Raw genomic sequence first — 21,231 nt, 5'->3', positions numbered from 1 at the left:
GTTTAGATGAACCTAGAAGAAAGTCTCAGTGTTCCGATTAACCTCTGGCAAAGAATCTCCACTATCCTCCCGTAAATGTGAACCCTGTTCCCAATGTCCTGAAAATAGCACCAAACCCTAATCTGAATGCTGAACTGTCATCTGAGAGGTTATAATTAACGTAGATAGAACGATGCCAACATATTCCAGCCACTAACAGAGAATATCAACCCAAACCAGCAATTTTTAGCCCTTCAGTCCTTTCATCTTTAAGCTGGCTATGCTTTCCATAAAGTAGTGCATTAACACCAGAGCTGTGTGTCTCTGGGGTTTATGACTGGGGTGGCGGCACACTAGGGCATGAAGTGTTTCATTACACTTCCTTTTGTTAGTCCTGCCCTATCTCCCAAGCTCCATTGCCATACACTATTTGTTCAGATAAAGCCCAGTGTTCAGGGTGACTAATCGCAGCACTGTGTTCCAGATGGTTTGATTACAGGATGTGGTTAAAATGACTCTTCAAACATTCAGCCCAGCAGTAGGGCTCTTTAAAAAAAAATACTGTTTTATGGTCATGTGACAACACTTACTTTTCTTGTCCTAGTGCTCCATATATACTTGGTGTAGGGAACAGGAAAGTCCCTCTGCTTTTGGGCTGGCAGGTATTTTGTGGGCTACCTTAGTTAATAACTTTTGCATTTTCCCAAACACTTACAAACTCACCTTTGTCCTTTGAAGAAGGCTGCATCCAAAGATGAAGAGCTCTAAAGCTGAAGCAATGAATAAAGGGGACTCTGTCACTTTTTAGCCTGAAAAAAAGTACCTCGTACTGAATAGAGCAGAACAAAACTAACAAAATATTAGGGGAACGAGTTCTGAACAAAGGAATAAATCATACTTTGTGCAGGAGTCACATTGTGTGAGAATGTGGGATAACATGATATCTGAAATATAGGAATTTTATTAAAATAGCATATTATGGCATTTTTATCAACACCAATGTTTCACTAGGAAGAATATATAAAAGGAAAGAAATGTGTAAACTTTGAAAAGAAGGATTAGAGCATAAATGGGTTACAATTTGGTATTATCAGAATGAGGTTTCTGTTTTCTGCCTGAGTGCACACCAAGTCCATCCAGATGTGGTAGTCAGAATAAGAGTTCAAAAACACTTCTGTCTGGTTCCAAATTCAGCATTTGCAATGCTTGGCAAAGACTTCTGTCCCAAGGATGAGGCATTTTAAAGACTCTGAGACAGTCTTTAAGTCATAATATAAACATTTTATGCCGATCCACTGGGAAATTAGGCATTTGCCCATTTCTACAGGAAACAGCTTCACAAATACTAGAAATAATAATTCATACGCCACATTTATTACATCTTTGGAGTAAAATCTCTCCATAGAGAATGTCTATCATCTATAAGCTAGTGAGAGATTTCCTTATTGAAAAAGTATGGTAATATTGGGAAAAGAGCCATTCAGGACTCAACTGCTATTCCAGTTAATTCCTAAGTGTTTGGGGAGCTCTCCCTGTAAGCCAGGCACTGTGCTCCTGGGGGCTGTGGGTGCAGGCACTGCCCCTAATCTTAAGGAGTGTCACCTAGCTGGATGAGATAAGCTCACTGTGTAGTGAGTGGAGTGAAATATCAAAGGGACATGTATCAGGGTGTACACAAAGTGTTACCATATTCAAACATGGGAGGAATTTACTTGCTGCTCATCTAATAGACTGAATTGAGTACAGGATCCTGGTGAGTTCTCGTCATTCAGGAACCCAGATGTAGGAGAATCTGCAAGCTTCAACTTGTGACCTTCAAGGTCACCATAATCATTTCTATCTCCAGGAGAAAGGGGAGGAGACCAGAAGAATATATATATGGGAGGTTCTGATGGACCTGATCTGGAAGTGACCCACACCCCTTCAGTCATTTTCTTTGGTAAAATGCAGCTACATGGCCACATCCAAGGAAAGAAGGCCAAGTCCAGCTGTGGACTCTGCAAGGGGAGGGAAATATGAATTCTGGTGAGGATCCATCAGGGAAAGCTGTATATAGAGTCCAGCTGAGAACCCAGGAGAGAATGACTATTTTGGAGGTGATGTGTGTGACAAAGGGAAGGATTTACATAAGAGATAATACTGGAATTTGTCACTGTTTGGTCCTAATTTATTAGGAAACTCCACTTTCCTTGGGGATTGGGACTAAAATCCTTTATTTTAAGGTTTCTTTCAGGGGAGTTAAAACTGTGAGGTGAAGAATGTTTGAAGAAACTTGTCTAGACTGGAGGACAAAAAGAGAGGGTGAACTGGAAGTGAGAAAATGTCAGCATGGTTTTGTCCTTGCCTGGATGAAAGGCTGTCAGGTGGTGGAGGGGTGGACTACTTCTGCAGGGTATCAGAAGGCACAGCCAAGATAAGGTATTCAAACACAGATTTTAGGTTAAGACAAGGAACAACTTTTTAATAAAATGACTGGAAAATAACTAGGGGTCTTGTGTGACTGCTGGTAAAAATCCTCATCAGCTTTGAGGCCGGAGGAAGAGGAAGAAGGGACACATACAAAAGAGCCGAGGGCATTGCACCAGCAGTTGGCTTCTTCGCCTTGTAGCTATTGCAGCCTTGGAGCTTTGGCCCATGTGGTCCTTTCAGCCTTTTAGTTACTTTACGACCTTTAGGGCTTCTCAGGGTACCAACTCTCCAGAACTTCCATATTCCTAATTTGTATTCCCAGCATAAGTCTCTTTAGTTGCCTCTGTTTTAGATGCCCTTGACTCAAGGCGGGAACCCAGTAACATCATATCTGGGGTCCTGTCTAATGTGAGGCCATAAAGGGCCTGCCTACTCAGTAAATGTGGGTATTACAGAACCAGCCTATGACGGCTCTGACTGCAGACTCTTTAAGTACGGAGTTTAAAACATTTCCAGCCAAACTGTGTTGATTCAGTAGCACATAATGTATACCCCACAGATGGAGTAAACACTTGATGGGCCTATCTTCCTGGAATCTCTGTTGAGGAAATAGAACACTGGAATCCTTATGAGGTCTCAGGGCTGTTTTGACTTGCAGAGATGAGGATCTTGGACTATATAATAAACACCATGTTCATATTAGATGCTCTGTAGGTAATATGCTTTTGGGAGCAGCATCTTGGATTTCGCTTCAGTATCTGAAACAAAATGTCAACACTGCAGACAAGAAAACGTGTGATGAGATATCTCAAACCATCCTTTGATTGGTCCATTTCTGCTGTCTTCTTACTTTGCTAGAAATAAGCCTCAGGTATTTTTCAAATTAAAAAAAAAAAAAAAAGTTACAAGGTATTTATTAACTCTTTGAGAAAGACCATGCCTAGTTTGTGGTAGAAAGGGGAAGATAAGAAACCTGTGAGATTTTTGAGAATATAAAAGTGTAAAGGATTTGTATAGAGCATCCCCAGCACCTAGCTCATAGGCTAGATGTTTGAAAGAATAAATGTGCTTTGATAGAAAATAGCAAATCTTTGGGGAATAAATGCACATTTATTTCCAATTTATATAACTTTATGTCCAGATTTATAAAAGCTGGTTTTATACTTTTAGAGGACTAATTTTCATTTAGAACATTGTTGCCCTTAGTACATATATGCTTTATATGGCCACCGGTTACAAAATATTCAAGATTTGAGATTTCAGCAAAATCATAAACTCTTTACATATTTTAGAGCTAAGACGCCACTTTTATTCTTGGCCCTTCATAATGGGATGTTGTCTAAACATAGACCTTCTTACAAAGAAGCAGCGCACTGTTTATATAGTAGTACAGTAGTTTATATGAGGAACATTCCTTAAGCCTTCCTTCCAACATAGAGGGGCAGATTTGGCTGTGTAAACATGTGCGTGTATATATTCGTACGTGGATTGTAGGCAGATTTAAATGCTCTGTGGGAATATGAGTGGCTTGCATATGTAAAGATAGACACAAGTCCATGTATCTAATTAGGAGTGCTTGATGGAAACTGTTCAAATGTCCCTGGGAGTGAAGCATTTGTTTTGAGCATTGTATGTGCTTCTGGAAAAATAAGGGTGACTTATTTAGGCCCTCTGAAGTTGAAAATGGGCTTTTCTTTACAGGATTTCATTCCTGCCCAACACCACCAACAACAATAAACAACATCATTTGTACTTAGATAAGAAGTGTGCTTGTGTGGTTTCTAGAGACTAGCAGATGGGAATAGTTTTAATGTGGAGATTGCAATTGCAGTTCAGCCTTTGTGACAGTTTCAACATGTAGTTCCGAATCATCAGTGCTTGACTGACTGATTGCTTTGGGTCCCTTACTTGTCTCTGGCCCCACCTTTCCCCCGATCCGGTTTTGAAACCGCGAATTCGGGTCTGAGCGGGTTGGGATGTTGTGTTGAGCCGCGCGGCGTGCGTGGTAGAGCAGCGACGCAGCACCTCCGCGCAGATCGCAGCCTTCTTCCCGAGAACCGTTCTTGTTAGCGCAGATCAGCCCGCGCGGATGGAAGGAGTCGGGTCGCGCGAGCCCTCCGGCCGCCGGCGCCGGGCGCGCTCGTCCCTTGTCTGCACGCCCGCGGGCCCAGGGGCCGCATCCTCCTACCCGCGCGGCTCCTTTCTCCCAGGCCGCTGCCTCGGGAGCTCCGGCCGGCCGCCCTCGGCCCAGCCAATCAGACGCGAGCGTTCGCAGCAGGCGCTGGCCAATCCGCGGCCAGCTTTTGCTGGAAACGCGAAACCCTTAGGGGAAAAGCAATAACAAAAGCCTTTCACTGCAGACAAATGTTAAGTGTCTGTGCAGACTTTTCCTGTTTTTAATTTTATTACTGCAAGAATGGAGGGTTTGTTGTTTCTTTCATGTTTCCTTTCAAGCAGTTTTAATTATACATTTGTGCTACATCAGGGACTCCGGAACGCAGTGATTCAGCCTATTGCATCTAAAGCTAAAATGCAGTAACCTTCTGGCAATACAGATATATTCCTGCACTGTAAATATAGCTGACATGCTAAAGAATTTTAAGCAGCTGCAAAGGTCTTTGACACCACACACAGTGCCCCAGAGAGCAGATGATGAGAAAACCAGCTCAGTCTTCCCCTTCCCCTCCTCTCCCACCCCCTCCCCTTTCCTGAAGGGATGTGCTCATAAAGAATCCTTTCCTCCAATTGTTCTGTCTTGTGCAAATTTTGACCAAATGCCTAATTACCGCTGATTATCTTCGCAATACAAATTTTTATATTCAATGGTTAAAAAAAAAATTCCTGAGGGAATTACACAGGAATCAGCCATGAGTTAAGGAAATGCTTGCTTTGCTTCATCCTAGCTCTTCTTCCCCTGCTAGACTATTGCTACAATAGGCTGAATTTACAGTGAGTAAATTCAGCTGTCACATAAGCACTAGCAACATAGACCATGTGGGAAATGATTTTTAAATCTCCTTTTGAGACTTTTGATAGAAAATCTTCCTTCTCCATTACTTGAGTCCCAACCATTCAAATATTTACCTTCTGTTAAAAGGTTCCCAAGGAAATGAGTCTTACCTTGTGAGGTTTCTCTTACCATAAAGCTTAGTTCAGGTTTTTGTAAAATTCAAAATGGCACTGGTAGCTCAAGTGAACAAAACATCTAGAAAGAGATTTGAGCAATGTCCTCTGGTGTTTCCAAGAAAGAATGGGAGGTTGATGCAGAAAAAACAAAGGTTCACTAAAATTTTTCATTTATTTACCCTTGTATTTTATTTATGTTCCTAAAAACTAAGTCCTCCAAAAATGTGTTTTAAACGAGTGATTTTTTTTTAAAAGTGTCACCTGTCCTCTAGGGAAACAAGGAGGATGTTATATTTTGTTTCTCTGTGACATTTCGTATACTAAGTGCACTTATGTTTAGTAATTCACAGATGCAGTGCTAAATTAAATTGTCTGTCTGCAAAGCAGTGGGGAAAAAGCAGAACGGCTTGCAGGAAACAAGTGTGTTGGTTTTGAGATTTCTTTTCTAATCCTCTGTAGCAAATGCTTACCAAAGTTGATTCCAAAGATAACCCCAAGAGCAAATCTATTGTGCACATTTATTTTCTTAAGAGGGCTATTTTAGGAGTCCTTAATATAAAACAAGACCAAAGAGTGAAACAGATACCATACCAAGGCTGATTATTGTCTCACAAAGTCAAAGAGGGGAGGATTAGGAAGGAGGAAACATGGCTGATTGTCTGCTATCTGGACTCTGAGTCCCCACTTTCCACTCTGTACCTATTTTTATGCCCGTGCATAATTTTTTTATTAATAGAAATCACCATTATTTTACATTGTTGAATTGGAAACAAAACCTATTCCTTTCAGTCACCTTCTGGTTTAAGCACTGGTAACTGGCGCTTAGTTTATGTTGGCTGCTTGCCAAACGAAAGCAATTATGTGTAATAATAGAAAAATTAAGAGGTGAGTGTTGCTGTTTTACAGCAGGACATGGCAAAAACCATTTCCTTCTGTCAGCAGTATCTTGATTACACTCTCACACACAGTCTCACCCTTTTGTACCACATGCACGCACGCGCACAAATTCACACACACACAATTTCCTGTGGGTTTTAACTTGAGGTCACTGAAACCAGAAAGAGGAAGAATGCAAACCACAGCTTTTGAAAGCAAATGGGAATAGAACTTTGCTGATAAAAATAATAACAATAAATGAAGTGGAAATAAAATAATCGGTGTTAAATGTGGTCCTTTTTCATCCCTTACCCCCCACAGGTGTCCTAGTGGTCAATGTCACGTGGAGGAACAAAACTTACGTGGGGACCCTACTGGACTGTACCAAGCACGACTGGGCCCCTCCCAGGTATGCATGGGGCCTTTTGTTTCTCCTCTTTTTCTCCTTCCCCCATCTTCTCTTTGCAAGGAAACTATAGAAAAAGATTAATAAATTTTAAAAGTCTGCCTGTAATTGAAAACAGGCAGAGGAGAAATGAGCGCTTCAGAACTGAGCACAGTAAAATGCAGATGGCTAGCTTTTCTATCAGGAGATCTCTACTCCCTCCTCACTTCTCCCCCTCTGCCTTTGTCTTCTTCTTTTCTCAAAATGGGAATTTGAACTGGATTGAAAACTAGCTACCTGAGCTGTTTCTCTTTGATTTTCTGAGGAGGGAATATAAGCCATTGATGGGTAGCCTGTTCTTTTTGGGGGTGCTGAAATTATCACTGGAAGAATGAGGAGTCTTGGCTGGGGCCGCCCACAAGCTATGGAGGTGTTGACTCCTCTTGGCCACTTTCTATCTTGTGATTTCACCCGGTTCTTTTGAAGGTGCTCATTTTGATGACTGTTGCTTGCTTCCCTAGGTTTTGTGAGTCACCGACAAGTGACCTGGAGATGAGAGGGGGCCGGGGCAGAGGAAAGAGAGCAAGGTCCGCCGCTGCGGCCCCCGGCTCCGAGACCGGCTTCACCGAGTCCAGAGGGCTGCAGAGCAAGAACAGAGGGGGGGCCAATGGGAAAGGGAGGCGGGGCAGCCTCAACGCCAGCGGACGAAGGACACCCCCAAATTGTGCCGCTGAGGAAATCAAAGCCAGTCCTTCCTCTACCAATAAAAGGAAAAACAAGCCTCCAATGGAGCTGGACCTGAACTCCAGCTCTGAGGACAATAAGCCGGGGAAGCGAGTCCGCACAAATTCTAGAAGCACTCCCACCACTCCTCAAGGGAAACCAGAGACTACTTTTTTGGACCAAGGCTGCTCCTCTCCAGTGTTAATCGATTGCCCCCACCCAAACTGCAACAAAAAGTACAAGCACATCAATGGCCTGAGGTACCACCAGGCTCATGCACACTTAGACCCAGAGAACAAGCTGGAGTTCGAGCCTGACAGCGAGGACAAGATCTCAGACTGTGAGGAAGCCTTGAGTAATGTGGCCCTTGAATGCAGCGAGCCAAGCACAAGTGTGTCAGCCTATGACCAGGTGAAGGCCCCCACCTCTCCTGGTGCTGGAAACCCCCCTGGGACCCCCAAGGGAAAGAGAGAGTTGATGAGCAATGGCCCAGGTTCTATTATCGGTTCAAAAGCCGGAAAGAATTCGGGCAAAAAGAAGGGCCTTAACAATGAACTGAACAACCTTCCAGTCATTTCCAACATGACGGCCACATCAGAGGGTTGCTCAGCGGTAGACGGCAGTTTGGCTGCTGAGATGCCCAAACTGGAAGCAGAAGGACTGATTGACAAGAAAAGTTTGGGCGATAAAGAAAAGGGCAGAAAAGCTAACAATTGCAAAATGGACAAAAACCTCTCTAAACTGAAAAGTGCCCGGCCCATCGCCCCTGCCCCGGCCCCCACGCCCCCACAACTCATTGCGATACCTACTGCAGCCTTCACAACCACCACTGCGGGGACGATACCTGGACTGCCCTCCCTCACCACAACTGTGGTCCAGGCCACACCAAAGAGTCCTCCATTAAAACCCATCCAACCAAAGCCCACCATTATGGGAGAGCCCATCACCGTGAACCCAGCTCTGGTGTCACTCAAAGACAAAAAGAAAAAGGAGAAGCGAAAGCTAAAGGACAAAGAAGGGAAAGAGTCAGGAAGCCCAAAAATGGATGCTAAGCTGGGGAAACTAGAGGACTCCAAGGGGGCTGGCAAAGATTTATCTGGGCATTTTTTAAAGGACCATCTCAACAAGAATGAAGGGCTGGCTAATGGACTGTCAGAGTCTCAGGAGAGCCGTATGGCCAGTATCAAAGCTGAGGCGGATAAGGTCTACACGTTCACAGACAACGCTCCCAGCCCTTCCATAGGGAGTGCCTCAAGGATGGAGTGCAGTGCTCTGGTGAATGGCCAGGCGCCGATGGCACCACTGCATGTGTTGACCCAGAATGGGGCTGAGAGCTCAGCCGCAAAGACCAGCAGCCCTGCCTACTCAGACATATCCGATGCTGCGGATGACGGAGGATCGGACAGCAGGTCGGAGGGCATGAGGTCAAAGGCCAGTTCTCCATCAGATATCATTTCTAGTAAGGACGGTGTTGTAAAAGGGCATTCATCAGCTACAACACAATCATCTCAACTGAAAGAGTCCCATTCTCCCTATTACCATGGCTACGATCCTTATTATTCTCCAAGTTACATGCACCCAGGACAGGTTGGCGCCCCTGCAACTGGAAACAATGGGAACACGCAGGGAATGAAGATCAAGAAGGAATCTGAGGAAGATGCAGAGAAGAAAGACAAGGCAGAACAGTTAGATTCTAAGAAAGTGGACCATAATTCTGCATCCCTACAGCCTCAGCATCAGTCGGTGATCACACAAAGACATCCCGCCCTGGCTCAGTCACTTTATTACGGCCAGTATGCTTATGGACTCTATATGGATCAGAAGTCTCTGATGGCCACCAGTCCTGCCTACAGACAGCAGTATGAGAAGTACTATGAGGACCAGAGACTGGCAGAGCAGAAAATGGCCCAGACTGGTAGAGGAGACTGTGAAAGGAAAACTGAGCTCCCCTTGAAGGAGCTGGGCAAGGAGGACAGTAAGCAGAAAAACATGCCATCGGCCACAATCTCAAAAGCTCCCTCTACCCCGGAGCCTAACAAAAACCATTCTAAATTAGGGCCATCAGTGCCTAATAAAACTGAGGAGACAGGTAAATCACAGCTTCTCTCCAATCACCAGCAGCAGCTACAGGCCGACAGCTTCAAAGCTAAGCAGATGGAAAACCACCAGCTTATTAAGGAGGCTGTAGAAATGAAGTCTGTCATGGACTCTATGAAGCAGACAGGTGTAGACCCAACCTCGAGATTTAAACAAGTAAGATTGTGGAGTGTGGCCCCAACAGAGAGAGCAGTCTGAGATGCGTACATGTCTGTGCTTGAATTGGTTAGACTTGGAGAGAAACCAACATCGGGGGGTTTTCCACTTCTCTTGAAAAATATCTTAAAAGATCCTCAGGACTTGTTGTGTAGCTCTAAAATGTACACCGATCACTGTTTTATTGTCATGTTGTGTAGTAAAATGAACTCTAGACATGCGCTTTGCAGACGTGTGGTCCATGCCATCATTTAATTTTGTGACTTTGCTGAGGTCCCTTATTTCTTGCTGAGCCCAAGGTGAGGGCAGTCCATTTCAGGGCTGCTGAATTCTCTACAGACTCCAAGATTTTGAGTCTGAATGATCACTTGTTCATTTATATTTCCAATTTTCTATAGCTTCTTCTCAAAATATTAAAACTGGGCACAGCTAGGTGTGGTGGTGATATCTGTAAATCCCAGTGGCTTGGGAGGCTGAAACAGGAAAATCATGAGTTTAAGACCAGACCCAGCAACTTAGCAAAGGAGACCCTGTCTCATAATAAAAAATAAAAAAGGGCTGGGGTGTAGCTCAATGGTAAATTGCACCTGGGTTAAGTCCCCAGTATCCCCCCAAAAAAAACAAACAGAAACAACAACAAGAAACCTCAATGGACACCTAAGTGTGCATTTCCCATTCATCTTTTCAATACAGTTGAGGACCCAGATGTTTTTCACCTAGGGCCCGAGATGCCTGATTTTTGTTTTACATTCTGTGTTAAGTGCCCAAAGCAGAGTTCAGTGCTAAGCATTTGTGAGGAAGGTGAGGAGGTTTGAGTGGTGGGCCTCAGTAGTCATCCCAGAGAACAGCGGGCCAGCCTGAGAACACCTGAAAACCAGTCACCATGAAACCACACATGTGCTAGGACTTTCTGTCATGGATCAGGCATCCTGACTCACTGCAGCCCTGGGAACATTCATTCTGGTATTTCCCAGCACCAGTCCCCCGCTGCCATGCTTAGACAGTCCCTAGTGAATCAGAATGAGAAATTTTCCCCATGCCCGTTTCTGCAGAGTTGGGATGTGGTCTTAACTTTGCATGTTCACTCAAGATCTGAATAACCAGTATACCATCAGTAGGATTGGGGTCACAAAGACCATTAGGATTTTTAGTTTTCCTCCTTCCAGAGGCCTAAAAATCAGGCTGTTGCTTCACAGGCTGCATTAGAACAATACAATTTGGGGGGGGGGGGGGTCTTATAGATGGCTTTATTTTTTAATAGAGAAGCCATAGGGTGTGCTATGACTTTGAAATTTTGTTTTGATAAGACATTAGTATATAATGAGATGTGAGCCAATATATGAAGCCTCAGCTGTGATAGATGAAGAAAGCGTATTAGGAAACCAAGAATTTCCTCCTAAATGGTGTTAGTAGCTATAGTAATTACTTAAATTTACCATTATGAGCTTCAGGTTTTAAAATCCTTTTTACCTATGTGTGATACTAAAAGGAAAATAGGATTAGATTACATATGTCTGAGGGTATTATTTAATGTTGAGAAATTACATTTTTAAAGACCTACCTTCAAATTCCAGCAGACCTGAGTTCGAAGCTCAGTTGACCTTGGTGTTACCTGAATTTTAAAAGCCTTCATTTCATCTTCTGTACAAAGGATCGATAATAACCCAAGATACTATGTTGAGAGAAGGAGGAATAACACATTGTCTGGCACATAAATAAATGTTAACCCAGTATGGGAGGTAACAGTGATAGTGCTATTGTGATGATTAATGGGTTTTCTTAAAAACTAAAATTTTAAGACAAAGTATTTTTTTTTTTTTTAATTTTAAATCAGGATCCAGATTCAAGAACATGGCATCATTACGTATACCAACCCAAATATCTGGATCAACAGAAATCAGAAGAACTTGATAGAGAGAAGAAATTGAAAGAGGATAGTCCAAGGAAAACTCCTAACAAAGAGAGTGGTGTGCCCAGCCTTCCTGTATCATTAACAAGCATTAAAGAGGAGCCCAAAGAGGCCAAGCGTCCTGACTCTCAATCAATGGAAGAGAACAAGTTGAAAAATGATGATCGAAAAACACCTGTGAATTGGAAGGACTCTCGGGGGACAAGAGTGGCTGTGTCCTCACCCATGAGTCAACATCAGTCATACATTCAGTACTTGCATGCTTATCCTTACCCACAGATGTATGACCCCAGCCACCCTGCATACCGGGCTGTTTCTCCTGTCCTAATGCACAGTTACCCTGGTACGTGTCCTGTTTTGGGTTCTAAGTATATTGGAGGGAAGAGACACTGTTCAAATATTAGCTATTAAAACTCAAGACAAATTAGAAGCTTCAAGAGTGACATTTGTTTTGCTTGCTTTTTTACTGTCCCAAAGATGTAACTGATTTAATGTAAGTTGTTGTTTTTTTTTTTTTTTTTTTTTTAATGAAATGTCAGAGTCTTCGGCTATAGCTTTCATAGTCTCTGATGGTCTGCTGTAGACATTAGACTGACAGATACTTCATTCCCTATGAAAATATTCTAAGCACTTACTGTCATAATCATTATAGTTACTATTCCTTTCACTTAAGTAGACACATAAATGCATGAAGTGGCTGTAAGCTCAATTTTGTTTATAACCTCTGTTCATCAGGATGAATTAACTGGAGAAGAAAATCAGAGAACCTAGATACAGTTTAACAATGATGTAGCCCATTCTTAATGTAACCCCTTATTTTAAGATCTCTGACTCTTATCCCAAATTCATGTAACACAAATGATTTTTTTTTTTTTTTTTTTTTAAGATGTAGCTTATAACTTGATGTGGCATTTGTCGTTTATCTGCAGGGGCCTATCTCTCTCCAGGATTTCATTATCCTGTTTATGGGAAGATGTCAGGGAGAGAAGAGGCAGAGAAAGTCAATACCAGTCCCAGCATCAACACGAAAACAACCACTGAATCTAAAGCACTGGACTTGCTCCAGCAGCATGCCAACCAATACCGCAGCAAGTCTCCTGCCGTAAGCCTGCTTTTGTTGTCATTTACAAGGACTATGTTTTGGGGGAGAAAGAGGGACAAGCTAGAGAACAGTCTTGAAATAGAAATGGTTTTGGAACCTAGCTGTGATTTCAGGATGCTGCTTTATCCTTGGTACAGAAAGAATAGAGTGTTCAAAAGTCAGATATTTTCATACATAAGGGACAGGTGTTGTTGAAGCTTGTGTGGCAGTAGTGAGCTTTTTATTAGGCAGACTTTAAAAATTATAGGACCTGGGTGTTGGTGCCAAGTATTACTGATAAAACTTTGAAAAAATAAGTAACAGAGGATGCTATTTTAGAGTAGCTTTGTAACTAAATATTTCTAAGTCCTCAGGCTTTTGACCCATTGGTTTTGTTGTTTGTTTGTTTTGGTACTGGGGATTAAACCTAGGGACATTTTACTACTGAGCTCCATCCCCAACCCTTTTTATGTTTTTATTTTGAGACAGGGTTTTGCTAAGTTGTTGAGCCTGGCCTCAAACCTATGATCTTCTTGACTCAGCCTCCCATGTAGCTGAGATTATAGGTGTGGTTTACCACACCCAGCCAAATTGAGTGTTAAAAAGTATATTCTTTGGGGACAGCTTTCAAAAATCAGAGTTTTCTTCCCTTTAGACAGTAGAAAATCTGGTCCAAAATCCCATGGAAGAAGTAGCCCCATGGAGATGGTATGTCTTGCTCCCCTTCAATGTATGTAAATAAGACCTACCCCTCCTGTATCACTCAAGTTTGGTTTTAGCCTGTTTTCTGTAGAGATTTGAGTTTTTTGACTCCTTCTGTGGATCTTTGGTATCCACATGGTCAGTGTTTATGGTCGGAGGCTCATCATGAGCAATGCTGATGGTCCATGACATGTAATAACTGTTAATTTTATCCAGGCACACATTTGAGTCTCGCACAGTGTGAAGCTCAAATGCAAGCATGAGTTGCTTGGCTAAGAAGTGAGGACTGCATCTGCTGTGGGGTTTTTTTGTTTTGTTTTGTTTTTTTGGCCTTTACTCATTGCCTTGTCCCTATAACTCTACTGAAGTAATGCAAATAAATGTCTCTGTGAAAGAGACTCTTCCAAAAAAGGCAACTTCCAGCCGCGGAATTCTGATGAAAGAGTGACTAAAGAAGGGAAATGATGGTTCTTGGCTAGAAAAAAGAAGTTTAAAATATAGTATCTGCAAGTCTGCCAGACACTATATAGGGAAATTAAAAAGGTGAATTATGAATCCTTTTCTGTGACTCTTCCTTCTAGTACACAGATTTTTTTTTCCAAGTGAGAAAGAGAACTTTAGTGAAAGGGTGGTTAGGTTCTAGAAGATAGAAATATGTAGGAAACATAATCTTTAATCAAACTTTGATTTGGGAGAACTGGAGTGCTTTATGAGTATTCAGAAACTGAGAGATTTCAGAATGTGGGAACAGGACAAAGGATTGCTATACAGCAGTCCCTTGGAGTCTGAAGGAGAACCCTTGCAGATCCCCCACTGGTAACAAAATCCTCAGATGTGCAGGTCCTTCACATAAAATGGCATAGTGTTTGTGTATAACATTGGCACATCCTCTTGTGTACCTTTAAGTCATCTCTAGATTGCCTATAATATCTATTACAATATAAATACTATCTAAACAATTATTATGCTGTATTGTTTAGGGAATAATGGCAAGTCTGTGTATGTTTAATACAGTGACTTTGAAATAATAGTTTTGATCCAAATTTGATTGAATTACTGGGATGGAACCCATGATTGTGGAGAGCAGACTGTACTTACTGTATATTGACATATGATATCTGGATGTGTATTTTCAGTGGAACCAAATGGATACAGATGTTTTAAACCATGAGATAGGTTCTCCCCACAAAGTATACATAAAAATGTAACTAGAAAATTTGAACTCCAGTAGATCTCCAAAACTACTTCTTTTCCTTGATCTGTCTATAAAAATTGTTATGGAAAGTTAGGTAGATTTCAATGACAGAAATTATCAGTGACTATAAAAAGAAGCCCTCTTGTTTCAGTCATTTGAGGACAATATTGATGCTACTCAGCTTACCGTGGATGGCACAATTATTTTTTGTTGTCTTAATGACAGTGGAAACTAATGCACGTCTTTTGAAATTATCTTCAATTAATACAGAATATTCAGTACCTGTAGATCTACTTTTTAATCACTAACACAATATTGCCAAAGGGGCACAGGTGGTTTAGTGTGCCTTCTTGTTATATTTTGAAACACGAAGTGGGGAAATTTCTCTGTTCTATTTCAGCCTGTGGAAAAGGCCACAGCCGAGCGGGAACGAGAGGCAGAAAGGGAACGGGACCGACACTCACCCTTTGGCCAGCGGCACCTGCACACGCATCACCACACCCACGTTGGCATGGGTTACCCGCTAATCCCTGGTCAATATGACCCTTTCCAAGGTCAGCAGCTCGATCATTACTGTGTCTTTTTTCATTGTGCTTTGGAAAACAGTTGCTAAAAACTACCTGTCATGGTTTTAAAATAAAATTATTGAACTTTGAATTAACATTAGCTCTGGGGAGGATTCTTAACACTTATTTCCTAGCATTGCCTACTGACACAGCTAAGGCTGTTCCCACATCTTTGTATTCTATTGAGACATGAAATGGCTACCAGTTAATAATTGTCACTGGTTGATGTTATCTGAGGCTTACTGTTATCTCACAGGCTGAGGGTGGCGGCCAGTGTCTGGGGCACTGAATATAACAATCAGAAGATCAGATACTGACTTCAGGAAAATTGGAAAGAAAATGAGGGATAGTGGGAGGTTTTGGGGAAGTATTTTTGTCCTGACATCTGCAGGCCCTTTAAGTCACTCTTTTTGCATGCAAGTAATGGGAGTGAGGTGACCACGTTTAACACTTTATAATCGAACTCAAGGACTCTTCACAGCACTTCACGCTGTGACTTTCACCAAAGATGAGAGTCGAGAAGAAGGGTTTTGCTTTTATTAGTGCATTATAGTTACACATAATAATTGGGGTTCATTTTGACAAAATCATAGGTGCATAGAATTTAATTTACTCCATTTCAATCCCTGGTGATCCTCTTTCTCTCTCCTTCTCCTTTCCCCATTTCCTCTTCCTCTAACCTACTGGTTTTCCTTTCCCTCATTTATTTTTAGTTGGTCCTTTTAAAGGTGGAATCCATTATGGTATATTCATACATTCACATAGCATAGCAAAGAGCCACAGAATTGACATGGTGGAGCTATCAGTCCATGGGGTATTTGTTGAGCATGTATTTTTTCTACCATTGTTACCAGTGAGCACCAATACTGCCCAGGAGGAAGAGGCTAGGCTGCGATGCTCATCACTCCAGAAATGTTTGGAATCTAATTGGTAGGAAAATAGATTTTCTTCAAAGTTAGCTTTGAAGGAAGATAGAAGAAACTTATGGTTTCAGAAAGCTCTGTCTTCAAAATCTCTGAACACTGGTGAAGCCTTTGAGGCCGCAAAATGGGACAAAAGGCAGGAAGTAGACATAGATTTAGCTAGCCTGTGCTGCACACACCTGGGGAGGGGACAGTCTCCACTCAGCCTCCTTGGTGCATTAGGCCACAGGAACAGCCCTTCAGCCTCCATTCTTAGCTGGAGCAAGTTTTTCTCAGTTCAGAAGGTCCTCCAAATTCAGTCTGTTTCACTGTCTTTGTCACTTCAGAAGGGGTTGGTCACAGTCTTTACCAACAGATCCACCCACCTAGTATCTGGCTGTCTTGTCATCTCAGACTGTCATTTACAACATACCACAGATTGCATGGACTCAAATAGCAGACGCTTATTTCTCACAGGTCTGGGACTGGGCATTGGAGATCTCGGTGGGTTTCTGGTGAGGCTGTCTTACTGACTTATGCCACATAACCACTTCACGGGCAGGAGGCAAGCACTCAGGTTCTTCTGAGGACACTAATCCTGTCACATGAGAATAAGGCCCTTCTGACTTCATTGTACTTCAGTCACCTCCTAACAGGCCCTGTTTTCAAATACACACAAATTGTGGGCTCAAGCTTCACCACAGGAATTTTAGGAGGACACAGTTCAGTCACTAATAGGGACTAAGTTGCATGTTACCTGCTGTATGAATGTAAAGCAAAATATTATGTTTACAAATGTGAAGGGACCAGCCTTGTCTATTTAGCTCTTGTTGCTTGGTGTCAAGCAGTGGTTTTAAAAGAGAACATCTCGGTTTCCTAAACAACTTGTATTGAGTGTGATAAGAACTTGGAACAGAAAGAGATTTGTTTCTAGCACATCACATCTATGTGAGTGAATGTGAGCAGAGTATGCTGTCACTTTCTATGTTATTATTTACTGTTGCTCTTACTGTAATGTCCTAAATTACCTCTGGGAAAGGAAACTTTGTCCGAGTTATAGGACACAGAAGGAGAGAGTTATCTTCCCTAGGTTTACTTTGTTTACTCTCATTTTACCCAGGACTATTTTCTGTAGAATTTAGAAGAACCTGGATTAGGCAACTTAATACCATCTGGAGCTGTTGCAGTGTCTGCTACCTTTGTTTTATGGATTAAGACTAAGAACTTCTAAGTTTGATTTACTGATTCCATGTACTTTGTAGGATGGATTATGGCAAATCACTGGGAAGAATGTTAAAGTGATCAAAGTTATTGTAAAAGTACCGTATTCTAAGGCAGCAAGTAGCATGTTGCTACTATAATTCACTGTGACTTTTGATTCCTATTGTTACCTGGTACCCATTATTTCTCCTGAGCTTCCTATTCCAGGATGCATGCAAACCATTTAGCACCATGCAGAGCCTGGGAGATGGAATGCTCTATCCCTGAATAGCTATTAAGGAAACCACAGAGGATTCAATAAAGGAATAGATATTGGTTAGACCAAGTGGCTTGTACTCTGTCCTTGCTGCATGAGACATTTCATGTGTTTAGGAAAGGACAAATTGCTGCTACAGGGTCTGCAGCCTTTGCCACTGGGCCTGTATCTACTCTTATCTTTCTAAATGTCACGGAGACCCCACATTTTTTCGCCCAGCAGGCTTGACCTCTGCTGCCCTCGTTGCCTCTCAGCAGGTGGCTGCTCAGGCATCTGCATCAGGAATGTTTCCTGCACAAAGAAGGTAAATATTCTCTATGTTTGCAGTTATTTTTCTAGGCAGAGACATCTTAATGTTTTTGAGGAAACAAGTCCAGGTTTTGCAGATGAAAGGCTTAGTTCCCTGTTTTTTTGTTTTTGTTTTTGTTTTTAATCATTGTAATCAATGGCTTTATTTGGCTAGTATAATTCATGGTACAACTTAAGTTCCAGGAACTTCATTTTATAAATGTAAGGTGGATTGGTAAAGAGTCGATTGGTTTTTTAGGCAGTTGAAATTTTCTTAGTTTATCCTCACAGCTTTGTTAAAATGACCCTTGTTTTCTCATATTTAAGCATAAAATTGCAAATGGAAAACTGTATTATCCAAATGCTGGATGTTTCTTCTATGATTTTTAATCACTCCTCAAGTTATTTTAAGAAGGAAAATAGTTTAAAGGAATTTCATGATTAATATAAAATTAACATTTTTCACAAAATGTACTTCATAGCCTGCTTTTAATTTGCTTTTTCTGGAATTGAATCCTACAAATGGAGTAGACTCTCAGTCTCAGTATTTTCAGTGTCAAATGTTGGTTGAACTCTATGCTAACATATGCTTTTCTTTTGCAGAGAATAACAGGATTGGAAGTGTACGGTGTCATGTGACTGGATCACATGGGGAAGCGCTTTATACAGACATCAGTTCCATGGTGTTAATTTGAAATGCCTTAATGGCAGGCAAAAACCAGTCATTTCATTTTTGTAAATTACAGATTTTATCACAGAGTAACAAATGTTGCTGTAATTAAACTTCTGTTTTATATATATATACGTATACATATCTGTATATATACATATACATATATATATATATACATATATATATATATATATATTCTTTACTTTTTTGTATCAGTAACCAGGCTCGCACACACAGGGTCTGCTGCCAAGTCGCAAACCACTCAGTAAAGGAAATAAAAAATGTATTTGTCACGTTGAAAAGTGTTAGCCACGAAAGGCTGCTTACTTTCTTTTCCTTTCCTTTGAAATTGTAAATAAATAATGTTATGTATCAGTGTGCCTGAACCTTGCATATCCTTCATATATTTCCTGTAAGCCCCTCAGAAAGGCGAACTGTGATGATGACACTTTGGTACAATTTAGATGTCTAATTGGTGGCTCCTGTTAAAGACGCATCAGTGTAAAATGTTCCTGTAGTCACTGTTTGTACTTGTGTATTGTGAGGAAAAAAAAAAAACAAAAAAAAACTTTTGGAAGGCATGGGGTTGCCAGTACCACAAAAACTGTGTTGTATATAATGTAAAGATTAAAATGGGGAAATAATGAGCATCTGTGAATAATGAGGTGTCATTTTTTGATAATCTTGAATGGCAAATAACCCAATAGCCTGCATACCAGAGACATCTGTGATTGTTCTATTACTTGAATAGTCCTGCAGTCCTTTTTTTCTTCTTCTACTTCTTCCTTTTTTTTTTTTTTTTTTTTTTTTTATTGTTTACAATTATCCAGTTTTAGAAGAGAGACTTTAATGCCATTGCCTGGTTACTTGTTTTATGCTGTAATCTAGTTTATTTTATGTAAAATGTATATTGAATGCTTTCCTTTTTTATACCTGCCTTAAATAATTTGGCAATCAGAATTAAAAAGGTTTTGTTTTTTTTTTTTATAATGGCTACTTGTCTGTCTCATGTTATTTCTTGCTGGCTGGTAGTGATACTGACTTTTGAAGAAGGGTTTCGTAATACTGTGAGTGTATACGGTATAAGGCAAAGATAACTTTTCTTATATGATACCCAGCTATAGTAAACAAATAAAAATATTTAATTCAGTGAATATATACATACTTAAGGGATATTTACTTCAAAATTTGGAAGTATCACTACAAATCTGTAGGTCCAGGTTTCTTCAGCAGGGAATGTTTTTCCAAAGGATATAGATTTTGTGACTTGCGGATAGTAGATAAAACATGTAAAAAGTCAGTCAGCTAGCTGCCACTAAATTGATTTACTGGAATATTTTATACCAAATTTTAATTTTTCCCTTTCTTGCTTTCCTTCCTCCATCCCTCCCTTCCTTCCTTTCTTCTTTCCATGCAACACATAGCTACTGAGCGCCTGTTCTGTTCTAGGCACTGGCACCAGGGTGCTGGGATACATTGCAATGAACAAAGCAATGAAAATTCCTGTCCTCATAGAGCTTGCATTTTCTAATGAGTTAGGGTAAACATAATAAAACATAGATAGAGCTTGCATTTTCTAATGTGTGAGATAAGCATACAATAAATTTCAGTACTATGCAAAGTATGTTAGTCCGATAAATGCTATGAAGAAAAAGAGAAGATGGTGGTGGATGGTGGGTAGGGGTGGGGATCTGGCTAATAGAGTAGCCCAAGAAGGCTTCACTAAAGGGATGAGAAAGGGGATCCATGAACACTTCTAGGGGGAAAGCCGTGCAGCTAGATGGAAAAGCAAGTGCAGAAGTCAGTCCTTCAGTAGGAGAGCGTTCTGTGGGTGGGACGGTTGATTTCATTTGTTCATTCTAGCTATAAGCTCTTAAGTTTTTATGACTACTATAATTGTTAATGACAGTTCTACTGCTTGGTTTACTAAAAAGTTCTTTAAGTTGACAATTTGTTTTCCTATAATTTGGTTAGTTATTCTTTAAAGAGCTTTACTTCACAAGTGAATTGATTTTTGCAATTGAAAAGAGATATTTCCTCTGCTTTTGAAAAACTACCTTAAAGTATTGGCATTTGCTTCTAGCTTTACAGATCTACTCCATGTTCCTCATAGATTTCAGTAGGAGGATTTTTTTTTTTCTAATTTTCAGTTTATTTTGCTTTTGAGTTTCCTCCACATTGTCATTTATAAAAATGTTTGTGGTATTTATTCCTGCAATAAGAACACTTCACATATATTTCATCTTTTTTATAAACCATCAAAAAAATTTTTTTAGTTCTTAAATCATATCTTGATAGTCTTCAGACTTAACTGTATTTGTCTTATACAGTTTATCAAGCATGTTTACTCTGTTCAGAAAACCAGAATAGCATTTATAGTGTGCGGTTCTGTCCATAGTCTGTGCTGCTTTAGTTCCTGACCAGTCCCTTAACTGCAGAAACACAGGGGCAGAACTAAGGTCGACTGACATCTTCCTGCAATGAGTTATCATGTTCCTCTTGGGAAATGGGTGAACTGTGGATTCCTGATGATTTTCCTATTTTCTATAATGCACATTTAAAAAAAATCATACATAATACATTCATATGCACAGAAGCCAATCTTATTTTTCAACTGCAGAATGACTGGTTGTGTATTTTTATTACATACCAGGCTTTTAATCACTTCTAGTTAGGTGGTTAAATAG

At 40.9% G+C, this 21,231-nt stretch overlaps 1 protein-coding gene across 9 annotated transcripts in view; it reads left to right on the top strand.

The window, feature by feature from the left end:
- Positions 1–19,177, top strand: part of ZNF608 (zinc finger protein 608) — a gene marked incomplete at its 3' end in the record, with an annotated part of 104,640 nt that extends 85,463 nt beyond the window's left edge. For 5 of the 9 annotated variants that reach the window (XM_079144060.1, XM_079144054.1, XM_079144055.1 and 2 more), the window contains 7 exons: positions 6,712–6,799; positions 7,297–9,751; positions 11,586–12,003; positions 12,590–12,762; positions 15,039–15,192; positions 17,803–17,887; positions 18,475–19,177. In XM_079144060.1, coding sequence (XP_079000186.1) covers positions 6,712–6,799; positions 7,297–9,751; positions 11,586–12,003; positions 12,590–12,762; positions 15,039–15,192; positions 17,803–17,887; positions 18,475–18,481 — 3,380 coding nt within the window. Of the gene's footprint in view, positions 1–6,711; positions 6,800–7,296; positions 9,752–11,585; positions 12,004–12,589; positions 12,763–15,038; positions 15,193–17,802; positions 17,892–18,474 lie in introns of those variants that run through there. The other 4 variants (XM_079144061.1, XM_079144059.1, XM_079144057.1 and 1 more) reach the window with 3 other exon arrangements.
- Between the last annotated feature and the right edge of the window lie 2,054 nt (positions 19,178–21,231).

This window comes from Sciurus vulgaris, assembly GCF_902686455.1.
Source record: "Sciurus vulgaris genome assembly, chromosome: 6".
Classification (NCBI taxonomy): domain Eukaryota; kingdom Metazoa; phylum Chordata; class Mammalia; order Rodentia; family Sciuridae; genus Sciurus; species Sciurus vulgaris.
The sequence above is the reverse complement of the archived record's forward strand: the minus strand, read 5'-3'. Positions and strand labels throughout refer to the sequence as shown.